This window comes from Chiloscyllium plagiosum, unplaced genomic scaffold, assembly GCF_037043375.1.
Source record: "Chiloscyllium plagiosum isolate Xiang-an unplaced genomic scaffold, Cpla_swu_hap1 HiC_scaffold_7, whole genome shotgun sequence".
Taxonomy (NCBI): domain Eukaryota; kingdom Metazoa; phylum Chordata; class Chondrichthyes; order Orectolobiformes; family Hemiscylliidae; genus Chiloscyllium; species Chiloscyllium plagiosum.
In genome coordinates, this window is record NW_028270145.1 from 7,768,022 (window position 1) to 7,780,706 (window position 12,685).

Consider the following 12,685-nt stretch of genomic DNA (forward strand, 5'->3'; position numbering starts at 1 on the left):
TATATCAAAGTACAACGGGACCTTGATCAGATGGGACAATGGGCTGAGGAGTGGAAGATTGAGTTTAATCTGGATAAAAATGAGGTGCTACAATTTGGTAAGGCAAGCCAGGACAGGACTTGTACTGTTAATGGTAGGGTCCTGGTAAGTGCTGCCAAACAAACAGACTAAGGGGTGCAGATGCATGATTCTTGGAAAGTGAGGTCGCGGGTAGACAGGACGCAGAGGTTTGGCACGCTTACCTTCATTAGTCACAAAACTGAGTATAGGAGTTGGAGCTTATTGTTGTGGCTGTACTGGACATTAGTAAGACCACTTTTGGAATACTTTGCACAATTGACTGCCCTTCTATAAGAAGGATGTCGTTATGCTCGAGAGGGTGCTGAAAAGATTTACAAGGATGTTAATAGGATTTGGGGGGGTTGACCTATTAGGACAAGCGGAGGCTCTTTTTCCCGGAAGCATGGGAGGCTGAGGGGTGACCTTACCGAGGTTTACAAAATCCATGAGGGGTATGGATAGGGTGAATAGCCAAGGTTTTCCCCACTGAGGGTGGATGGGAGGGACGATATCCAAAAGCTTGACGGCATGGGTTTAAGGGGAGAGGGGAAAAATTTAAGAAGGACCCAAGGAGTCACTTTTCCCATGCAGAGGGTAGTATGTGTATGGAATGAGTTGCCATAAGCAGTAGTGGTGGAAACAAGTACAATTACACTTTTAAAAAGGCACTTGGATACACATATGAGTAGGAAGGGGGTTTGGAGGCCAATAGTTGGCAAATGGGACTAGGTCTGGTTGGTGTGGATGAATTGAACCAAAAGGGTCTGTTTCTATGCTTACGAATCTATGACTCGGTGTTAAAAATCAATATGAATACAGACAGCATCACCATCAAGCTAAACAAAATTGCCACTAACTTGACTCATGCACAACTAGTTCAAGGAAGGGAATGGAGCACCCCTCACCCACCTAAAACTTCCATCTATCTTAACATGCCCACTGCTGTTCAGACTTGTCAGCAAACTCACCACAGACTAAGTCATGAAGTTGGGACCCCACTAATCCATGTGAATCAGCTACTCATACCTACCGAGATGACTAATTTTAAGTGATTTTCATCCAATCCACTTAGGACAAGAGTGGCTGACTTTGATAGCTGGCAATTTTACTTGCCTAACCTACCATCTCCACTCCCAACCACCCATCAATTGAAACACCTAGAATTACATAGAATATGTAGCACAGGGAAGGCTATTCAAGTAAACACTTAAGCCTCCTCCCATTTTCCTCATTTAACTCTAGCATAAGTCTCTAATCTGTGTATCCTGATTTACTAACATAGCTTCCCCTTAAACGCAGATACAATTTACATCAGTTCCACATTCTTACTACTTGCTGGGTTTAGATTTTTAAAAAATTCCTCATTTGACTATCATATTTCACTGATTTCTCGATTTGCTCTTCTCCAGAAGAAAAAAACTAGTTATTATTTAAGACCTCAGTTTTCAAGAGCAGAGGTCCAGCCTGTTCATTGTTTCTGTTCTGTGGTAATCCTTTTTAGTCCCCTCACCAGTGCACCAGTGAAGAGAATGGTACACAGATCTCTCCATTTCAAATCTATTCATTCTAAAAATAAAGTATGGTTCTTCCTTTGTTTTTATTAAGGCCCATTGATACTTCTCTCTTCGCTTCTGTAGCACATTTAGATTTTTATTTTCCAAATATTATGACATTTTCGTTATAAAACCAAAATGCAATATCTCACACTTCATCAATGTTGAATTTCATTTGCCAATTGTATGTCCATTCTGCAAGTTTTATTAATATCTTTCTACAATTTATTGCAGCCCTCCTCAGTATCAACTAATCACAAAAGCTTTAAATTATTTTAGGGAAATGGAAAATGCATCAACTCTCAGCCAATCTGCTGTCTTTTTCCTAAAACATTGACACTTTTTATTTAAATAAATTTAAATGTAAAATTAATGAATCACCGCTTACATTTCTCAATTGAACCTGTCTCTATCACATTTGCTTTTTTACAAATCACCTATGTCTCTCGATTCTCAATCCTCTTATAACAGGGTAACAGGAAACAGTTTCTCCCCACCTACTCTGTCAATCCCTTCTGATTTTCAAGATTTCAATCAAATCTCCACTCGGTCTTTGTCTCTCCAAGGAAAAGTCCAACTTCTCCAGTCTGCCTTTATAACTAATTTATAACGAATCATACTATGTGCTTGTAGTCTAGGGGCTCTGATCAATTAAACACAAGGCTAGAGAACTAAAATAGACAAGAGAGAGAGCATTACCTTTAGATCTGGTTCTTTAAACTCTGTGGAACCAAAGCAGCTCTCAGTAGTCAAGCTAGCACGGAGGAGACCTCATTTTATGCTCTTTGAACAACAGCAGAATTTCAGCTTCTGAAACCCAGTTTTAATTGACCTCCACATTAACTAGCTACATCTGCTCTGAAAGCCTGTATACTTCTGCTTTATGGCTTAAATAAAATTTAACTTGACTGAACCTCAGTGAGTACAGTCATACATTCATACAGCACAGAAACAGACCCTTCGATTCAACTCATCATGCCAACCAGACATCCAAATCTGACCTAGTCCCATTTGCCAGCACTTAGCCCATATCCCGCCAAACCTTTCCTATTCATTTACCCATCCAGATGCCTCTTAAATGCCTCCACCATTTCCTCGTTCCATACGGGCACCATTTCATGGTTTTTGTAGCACTAGCAATACCCTCCAAGAATATTCGTCCCTTGCCAATTCGTATGGAACCCACCCCTCTCCATACAGGTCATTTCTACCCTGAAGAAATCCCTATGGTCCAAAAATGTGAATCCTTGCCTCTGCTCCAGCTCCTCAGCCACGCATTCATCTACTCTATCCTCCTATTCCTACACTAACTAGCATGTGGCACTGTTTGCAGTTCAGATATTACAACTCTCAAGAACCTACTTTTCAATCTTTAGCCTAGTTTCTCATATTCTCTTTGCAGAACTTCATCTCTATCCCTACCTATGTTGATGGTATCAATGTGAACAATCTCCTCCTGCTGGTCACTCTCTTTCAGAATATTCTGTACCCTTTCAGAGACATCCTTGACCCTGGCACTTGGGAGGCAAAACACCATTCTGATGTCTTACAGATGACCGCAGAAATATGTTTGTCTGTGCCCCAGACTATACAGTCCCCTATTTCAAGCTATCACTTGGAACCTGACATACCCATCTTTATAGTTGAGCCAGTCACGGTAGCAGAAACCTAGCTGTCAGTGCTATACTCCCCCAGAGGTTAAACCCTCTCCGCCACAGTATCCAAAACGGCATGCCTGTTTGAGGCACAGGAGACTCATGCGCCACCTAGCTACCTCTCTTACTATTCCTAGTGGTCAACCAGCTACTTGACTCTATCCAAGGTGTCTTCACCTTGGTTAAAATTTAGCTAATTGCAAAGTTAAGAAAAATCTCTATACTTTAGATATGTATCAACTCTTAAAATAGTTTTAATTGAATTTATTTCCTTCACTGCATTCAACATCTGCACCAAAATAAAAAAAATTTTTCTTACCTGTCTGTAGTTCCTTCTGTCCAATGCCATTCGATGTTGCCAAAAGTGCTTGAAGAACGGGGGAAGGATTTCAGTCTTGATGTAGTTGGCTTCCACACCATCTGTTCCACAACACTGTTTCACCACCTACAAATAATGTGCACCAATTATTATCCAAATTAATTTTAGTTCTTCACAACTGGTGCACTATTATAAATTATTTAAACCAATGTCATAGAATCATAGAGATGTACAGCACTGAAACAGACCCTTCGGTCCAACTCATCCATGCCAACCAGATATCCTAACCTAATCTAGTGCCATTTGCCAGAACCTGACCCGTATTTCTCTAAATCCTTCCTATTCATATACCCATCCAGATGCCTTTTAAATGCTGCAACTGTACCAGCCTCCACCACTTCCTCTGGCAGCTTATTCCACACATGCACTGCCTTTTGTTTGAAAAGTTTGCCCCTTAGGTCCCTTTTAAATCTTTCCCCTCTCACCCTACACCTATGCCTCTAGCTCTGGCCTTCCCCACCCCAGTGAAAAGACCTTGTCTATTTACCTTCGCCATGCCCCTCATGGTTTTATAAACCCCTATAAGGTCACCTATCAGCCTTTGACACCCCAGGGAAAAGAGCCTGCTAGCTCAAACCCTTTAACCCTGGAAACATTCTTGTAAATCTTTTCTGAACCTTTTCAAGTTTCAAAACATCCTGATAGGGGAGAGACCAGAATTGCACACAATATTCCAGAAGTGGTCTAACTAAAGTCCAGTACAGCCACAACATGACCTCCCAACTCCTATACTCAATGCATTGACCTATAAAGGAAAGCATGCCAAATGCTTTCTTCACTATCCTATCAATCTGTATCTCCACTTTCAAGGAACTATGAACCTGCACTCCAAGGGTCTCCTTGCACAGCAAAACTGCCCTGGACCTTACCATTAAGTGCATAAGTCCTGCCTGACTTGCCTTTCCAAAATGCAGCACTTCATGTTTATCTAAATTAAACTCCATCTGCTACTCCTTGGCCCATCTGATCAAGATCCCGTTGTAATCTGAGGTAACCTTCTTTGTTGTCCACTACACCTCCAATCTTGGTGTCTTCTGCAAAATTACTAACTATACCTATGTTAATATCCAAATTATTTAAATAAATGATGAGAAGTAGTGGACCCAGCACCGAACCTTGTGGCACACCACTAGTCACAGGCATCCAGTCTGAAAAGCAACCTCCACCACCACCTTCTGTCTTTTACCTTTGAGCCAGTTCTGTATCCAAATGGCTAGTTCTCACTGTATTCTGTGTGATCTAACCTTGCTAACTGGTCTACCATGAGGAACCTTGTTGAATGCCTTACTGCTCAAGATATGTCCCAGGCTCTTTAACGAGGTTAGGAAAAGGCATGTTCCTTGCTCATTGCACAGTTTCAGTTCCATTCACAACTCAAATCCAACTCTCCGCAACAGCATCACATCATGCTGGCTCAGGGTTGCACCAAAACGCAGTTCCACTTCATCTTCCAGCTTAATTCTGTGCAAATGAGAAACTTTTTCTTTTCCTTTCAGGCATCAGGACCACAGGGTGCAACAACTCAGAGATATCCAGGGCCCTTTGGAACCTTCCTCCCCTACTCTTCCCTCTGACTCCATCCCTTCCTCCAACCCCACTTCCAGTTGGGTATTCACCATCCGTCCTAACCTTGCCCTCTCCAATGTTGCATTTTCTGTACTCAGCAAAGGTCTCCGCTTTATCCCTCTACTCCCCACCTTAATGAATTTTGGGCACAACATGACATCAAACTCTTCTTCCGGCATCTTTGCCTCCTTACCCATTTCTTTCAAAAAAAAGAGTCCTTTCCCATCCCAGACATTTTCTCAAGCTCCAACTCTCCCTCCACATGGACACTGCACCCCGCCCCCTCCACCCCAACCTCTGGCCTTTACCTGCACTCAATCTGTTCATTGAGAACGTGATATTGGCTGCCTCAATTTCTCTGCCTCCTTACCCTATCCAACCTATCTCCCTCCGAACTGATTGTACTCTGCGCTTAGATCCAACCCTGACTTTGTTGTTAAGCCTGCTAATAAGGGTGGTGCTGTTGTAGTCTGGCATACTGACCTCTACACTGCAGAGGCTGAGCACCGACTCTTAGATACCTCTTGTCTTTCCCGAGACCATGACCCCAGTATGGTACATCAGGCCATCATATCAACTACAGTCACTGATTTAATTTTATCTAGTGATCTCTCCCCCAATGGCTCCAAGTTGATAGACCCCCAAGCCCTGCACAGCTCTCTTCTACCTCCTTCCGAAAATCCACAAACAGGACTGCCCAGACAGACACTGATTCAGCTGGCTCCTGCCCCACAGAACTCATCTCTTCGTACCTTGACTCAGTCTTTTCTCTCCCGGTCCAGTTGCTGCGCTGCTCACATACATCTGTGATACTTCTAACACTTTACGGAATTTCCAGTTTGCAGGCTCCAGCCGCTTCCTCTTTCCCATGGATGTACAAACCCTTTACGTGTCCATCCCTCAGCAGGATGGTCTCGGGGTACTCCACTTGTTCTTGGAGCAAAAGCCTGAACCGTCCGCAACCACCACCACCCTCCTCTGCTTTGCCAAGCTCGTTCTACCCTCAATAACTTCTCTTCTAACTCCTCTCATTTTCTTCAGGTCAGAAGTGTGGCCGTGGGTAACCTGCATGGGTCAGAGTTATGTCTGTTTCTTCATGGGGTTTGTGGAACATTCCTTGTTCCAGTCCTAATCCAGCCCCCATCCACAATTCTCTCTCTGATATATCAATGATATCATCAGTGCTCTCATGTGGAATTGGAAAAGTTAATCCATTCCGCTTCCAGTTTCCACCCCACCCTCACTTTCACCTGGTCTATCTCTGTCTCCTCCCTTCCTCGACATTTCTATTTTCAATTCTGGGGATTGTCTGGCCACTAATATCCACTATAAACTCACTGACTCTCACAGCTACCTGGACTATACATCCTCGCACCCTGCTTCCTGTATAGATTCCAGTCCATTCTCCCAGTTTCTCTGACTCTGTTGCATATGTTCTGATGAGGCCAACTTCTACAAGAGAGCCTCCACCTTCTTCCCCAACTGAGGAGTCCCCAGCACTGTTGTCGACAGGTCCCCCAACCAGGTCCGACCCATTTCCCACACATGCGCCCTCACCCCTCTTCCCTCCAGCTACTGCAATAGGGTTCCCCTTATCCGTACCTACCATCCCACCAGCAGCCACATTCAGAAGATCATCAGCCCCCATTAATACCGCCTCCAGCAAGATGCCCACCAGACATACATTCCCCTTCCCTTTGTCCGCCTTCCGCAGGGACCGTTCCCTCCGGAACAACCAGTTCACTCTTTCTTCACTCCCAACAATCCCCCACTGCACCTTCCCCTGCAACTGAAGGTATAATACCTGTCCATTTACGTCCTCCCTCCTCAGTATCCAACAGCCCAAACATACCTTCCAGGTGAAGCAGTCCTTTACCTGTACTTTTCACAATATAGTTTCCTCTACATTGGGAAGTGAAGCGTAGACTGGGTGACCACTTTGCAGAGCATCTACATTCTGCTCGCAAAGATCTTGACTTCCAGTTGCCTGCCACTTTTAACACATCACCCTGTTCCCTGGCCAACATCCATCTCAGGTTTGTTGCAGTATTCCACCAAACCTCAGCGTAACAACACATTTTCCACTTGAACCCTCTGGACTCAACATCAAATTCAATAATTTTAGGGCCTGATCTCTCCCATGTCCTAGACCCCCTACCGCACACACCAGACCTTGTAATCACATAGTCTGCCATTACACACTACCTATTGTTGGCCACCAAGAGTCTCTATTAACAGCTATGTATTGTCCCAGCCAGATCATATCGACTCCTTTGTCTTTCCAACTGTTCTTCTCTCTCTTTGGGCTCTATTTACACCTACTGTTTACTCCTTAACCCCTCCCTCCCCATCCTATCTTCTGCACATATACCAACAATTTCCTGGCTATCAGCAGTTCTGAGGAAGGGTCACCAGACCCGAAACATTAACTCTGATTTCTTTTCACAGACGCTGCCAGACCTGCTGCGCCTTTCTAGCAACTTCTGTTTTTGTTTCACAATTCAATAAAGACTTGTTTCAAATAGTATATTTCATAATCACTGCAAATTGGAGATGTTTTACACCAATTAAACCATAACCACTGTTAGAATACATAGAGATGTACAGCACAGAAACAGACCCTGCGGTCCAACTCGTCCATGCTGACCAGATATCCCAACCTAATCTAGACCCGGATGCAAGTTTGCTCACTGAGCTGGAAGGTTTGTTTTCAGACATTTCGTTACCATGAGGTAACATCATCAGTGAGCAAGTGCAAACTCCTGGTAAGCGTACGTGATAATCTTCAGATAATCCATTACAATGATATTGATTGGGAGTTGAATACTGGCCAGGCCACCAGCAACATTTCTGTTCAGTGTTCTCTGTAAGCTGTGCAGCCATTCTGATGTTCCATGCATGCCAATTTTGTGCCAACATACTCACTTCTTGTTTCAGATGCTGCTGCTATGTTCAAACTGCGGAAGTCCATGCACCGAGAAAGGAATGAGTTTTACATCTAAGCTTCTACGAAGTAATGTAATGGATTTTTTTACATCCAATTAAGCTATCAGATTGGACTTCAGATTAATATCTCACCTAAAAGATGACAGCACTGCAGTGGAGTGTCAGTCTTGATTTTTGTACTCAGGGCTTGGGTTAGAACTTCAACCCAGAACATTGTGACACAGAGGTTGGAGTACTATCAATGAGTACCAGCCAACAGCTAAGTAGGGCTCGCTAGTGTTTCTATTTATTTATTTATTCATTCATTATGGTTTTCTGCCATTTTGTTCTCTCTGCTAAGCTGCAAGAACCTTGTGTTAATATTTGCACAAACAATGCATGACAGTCAACTGATGTAAAGATGATAGGGCCACTTTAAGACACACTGCAGAATGGCTTTATGAGTGTCCAAGAAAAGAACAGAAATGGTGTAAGTTGGGAGGGGAGACCATCTTGGTCCCAGTTCTTCACAACCCCAACACCAGGCACCTGTAAAAGTTAAAGAAAGGCTATTCGACCTTACCTTTCCTTACATGCCTATTCTGCCACTCCAGGAATTGGTCTGGTGAGCCTTCACCATACCATCTCTCTGAAAAGTACATTATTGCAGATCCTATCCATTCTCTAATCTGGAGTGTGACACAGAATAGTACCAGAGTTCAGCACTTGAGGCAGTTAAGTGGAGGAATGAGAAGAGTTGTTTAGTTGCTTTTGCCTCTAAGTTTTTCAACCTCCAGGAATTGATTCTTGCTTTGCTACAAAAAAAAAGCTGGTTAATTGATGAGCATCTGGTAAGTGATTAGGGTTCACTATTCCCGAGGGTCAAAATAGTACATAATGAGAGTGAGCTAAATGGGAAAGGATAAGAGAACTGAGTTGGAGTCGCATTTGTGGCAAGACAAGCAGCAAAGTGATGCTATGAAACACAAGGTGATGGAAGTGTAGGAAAGCAGCTGATTGATGAATATTTCTCATTTTTGAAGGTAATGTATTTAATTTGCATTTAAGTCTAAGTTCTTCTTACAAACAGTTTGTTAATTGTAAGATTGACACTAGTGTGAAAAAAGTTACAATAAAGTGCAACAAACAGAAAATTCTTGAAGTGTAAACAGCATGCCTACTAGGGTAAGTCATTGGTGAAATAAATAAAATAGTGATGGCAAGACGGGGGTAATGTGTTGTTCCTGCAGCATATAGGAGCTGCTGGATACCAAGGTGATATTAAGTGAACCTATCTGTAGCATTTGCAGTTTAACTCAGAGTTGATAAGCTGGAGTCTAAGCCATAGTCATCTTGCCAAATCAGGGAGCTGGAAAGTTACCTGCATACTTTGCTTCAAAGACTGTCATACCCTCAGATTAAATCATACAAATTTGACCTGTAATCAGGTCAGTATTTACGAGGGAGAAGGATATAGAAGCAAGAGAACTTGGCAAAATAAAATAAAATCTTGGAAAATGTCCATATTACAGAGGTGGTGATGCCAGACTTGTTAAAACACATTAGGATGGCTAAATCCCCAGGAACTGATTAGGTACATCTTGAATTTTGTGGGAAGCTAGGGAAGTGTTTGCTGGGCACCTTGCTGATATATTTGAGGTAACTGCCAGAAGACTGGAGCCATTATTTAAAAAAGGTGGTAAGGAAAAACCAGGGAACTACAGAGCAGTGTTGTCAGCAGTGGTTAAATTGTTGGAGGGGATTCTGAGGGACAGGATTTACATGTATTTGGAACGGCAAGGGCAGATTAGGGATAGTCAGCATGACTTTCTGTTTGGGAAATCATGTCTCACTAACTTGATCTGAGCTTTTCAAAGAGGTGACAAAGAAAATTGAAGGCAGTGCAGTGAAAGTTGTCTATATGGACTTCAGTAAGAAGTTCAACAAGGTTCCACATGGTAGACTGGTGAGCAAAGTTAGATCACATGGAATCTGGGAGAGCTAGCTACTCAGATAGAAAATTGGCGAAGGGAGAAGATGGAGGTTGGAGGAGGAACATTGTTTGTCAGACTGCAGGCCTGTGTCTAGCAGTGCCCTGCAGGGATCAGTGCTGGGTCCACTGTTTCATCATTTAAATACATGATTTGGATGTGAATGTAGGAGGAAAAATTAGTAAGTGTGCAGATGACACCAAATTGGAAGCATGGTGGACAGCGAAGAAGGTTATTTCAGGAGTGGCAGATAGAGTTTAATTTAGATAAATGTGAGGTATTGCATTTTGGTTGGGCAAATCAGACAGGACTTATACACTTAAGGGTAGGGTCCTGGGGAGTGTTGCTGACCAAGCAGCCTTTGGGTGCAGGTTCATAGTTCCTTGAAGGTCAAAGGCCAACATGGTAATGAAGAAGGCATACAGTACACTTATCTTTATTGGTCAGTGCACTGAGTATAGTAATCAGGATGTCATGTTTCAGCTGTACAGTACAGTTAGGCCACTTTTGGAATCCTGCATTCAGTCTGGTCCCCCGGTACAGAAAAGATGCTGCGGAGCTTGAAAGGGTTCAGAAAAGACTCACAAGAACATTGCCAGGACGAGAGGCTGAATAGGCTGGGGTTGTTTTCCCTGGAGTATCAGAGGCTGACGGGTGACCTTATAAAGGCTTGTAAAATCATGAGAGGCATGGACAGAGTAAATAGGCAAGGTCTTTTCCCTGCGGTGGGCGAGTCCAAAACTTGAAGGCATAGATTAAGGGTGAGAGGGGAAAGATATGAAAGAGAACTAAGGGGCAACTTTTTCATGCACAGAGTGGTACTTGTATGGAATGAGCTGCCAGAGGAAGTGGTGGTGCTGATACAATCACAACATTTAAAAGGCATCCAGATAGATACATAAATAGGAAGGGTTAGAGGGATATAGTACAAATACTGGAAAATGGACTAGATTAATTTAGGATATATCTGGCTGACATAAACAAGTTGGACCGAAGGGTCTGTATCTGTGCTATACAACTCTATGTCACGAGGAGGGCGAGACTTCAGGTGCGACAGATATGGGGTTCATGTGGTAATGCTCGCCAAGCCTCAGTCTGCAAGACTGTCCAGCCATTATGAGGTTCTTGCAAGATTTATAGATGAGAAGAGAGATTGCAGAGAGGATGCAAGTAGTGGTAAGGGACTGTATAATCAGGGGGAATAGATGCCATTCTCTGCAGTTGTGAATGCCAGTCCTGAAGGGTCCATTATTATAGAGTTGTAGTTAGACCAAGAACATTGGTAGGACTAGAAAGGAGATACTCCTGAAAGAATTTTAACAGGAGCCAAATTAAAAACCAATACTTCCAAGTGAGTACTACCTGACCAATGAGTAAACTGACATAGGCAACTAAAGTCAATAAGTTAGATACATGGCTCAAACACTGGTGTGTGAGGAATGGGTTTTCAGTTCATGAGGCATAGACACAAGTACTGGGGTACAATGGAACTGTTCTAGTGGGATGGACCTAACTTGAACTGTGTTGGGACCTGGCAAAATTAAATAATCAGGACTAAAGAAAGGGTTTTAAACAAGCGAAAGGATACGGCAGAGTTGAAGGCAGCTATTTAGATAATGACATCCAGAGTTGGTTAGGAAGGGATTTGTGCATTAACAGGAAACAAAAACAATATTAATGGTTCTTTACTTAAATACATAGTATATATTTAATAAAGTAAAACAAATTAAGGCACAAAGGCATATGGATATGACTGTATAGCTACCACAGAGACACAATGACAAGCTGGGAACTAAAGGATCAGGATAGGTGACTTTTCAAAAAGTCACATAGCATGGTGGGGTAGTTTTATTAGTACAAGATGGAATGAGTACAATATCAAGAAATGATATAATGGGGGAAGATACAAAATAACAATTGGTAGAAAACACTGGTTGAGGGGAATGGGAGGAATCTATAGGTCCCAAACAGTTGGTTAGGATTTAAGCAAAGAAATCAAGCATGACACTCTCAATGGAATCCTGAGGGAGTTGGTGATGCTGTCTTTTAGATTAAACCATAACCCTATCTTATCACACAACTAAAAGTCAAAGATTCCAATGCACTATAATCTAAGATGAGTGACACAAACCTCTTATTTTCTAGCTAATATATATCCTTCAACCAAAATCACAAACTGATTATTTGCGGTTAATGAAAGTTTTCTGTGCACAAATTGACAGTCAAATTTCCCACATATGCTCGGTCAAAATAGTGCACGATCACATTTTGGCAAGCACTTACCAGACGCATTGCAATAGGTCAAGAAGGCAGCTCACCACTACCATCTTAAGAGCAATCATGGATGTGCAATAAATACTGATCTTGCCAGAGGCACACTCATCCAGAAAATGAATTTAAAAAAATATATATTGCATGGAAATTTCAAAGAATATATCCAAGAGCTGAAAATTGAGAAAGTAAACTAGAAAAAATTACTTCTGATTTAAAATATACAGTCATGGTGAAAGCTGTTAATGAATATATCCTACAAAGTAACCTCAATCATAATTGTGT

General features: G+C 42.4%; 1 protein-coding gene across 1 annotated transcript in view; it reads right to left on the reverse strand.

Annotated features, from left to right (window-relative positions):
• sf3b1 (splicing factor 3b, subunit 1) overlaps positions 1-12,685 on the reverse strand; it is a 62,257-nt gene that overhangs the window by 18,213 nt on the left and 31,359 nt on the right. Inside the window, exon 17 of the mRNA XM_043692918.2 lies at positions 3,588-3,713. Within this exon, the coding sequence (XP_043548853.1) occupies positions 3,588-3,713 (126 nt within the window). The remainder of the gene's footprint in view (positions 1-3,587; positions 3,714-12,685) is intronic.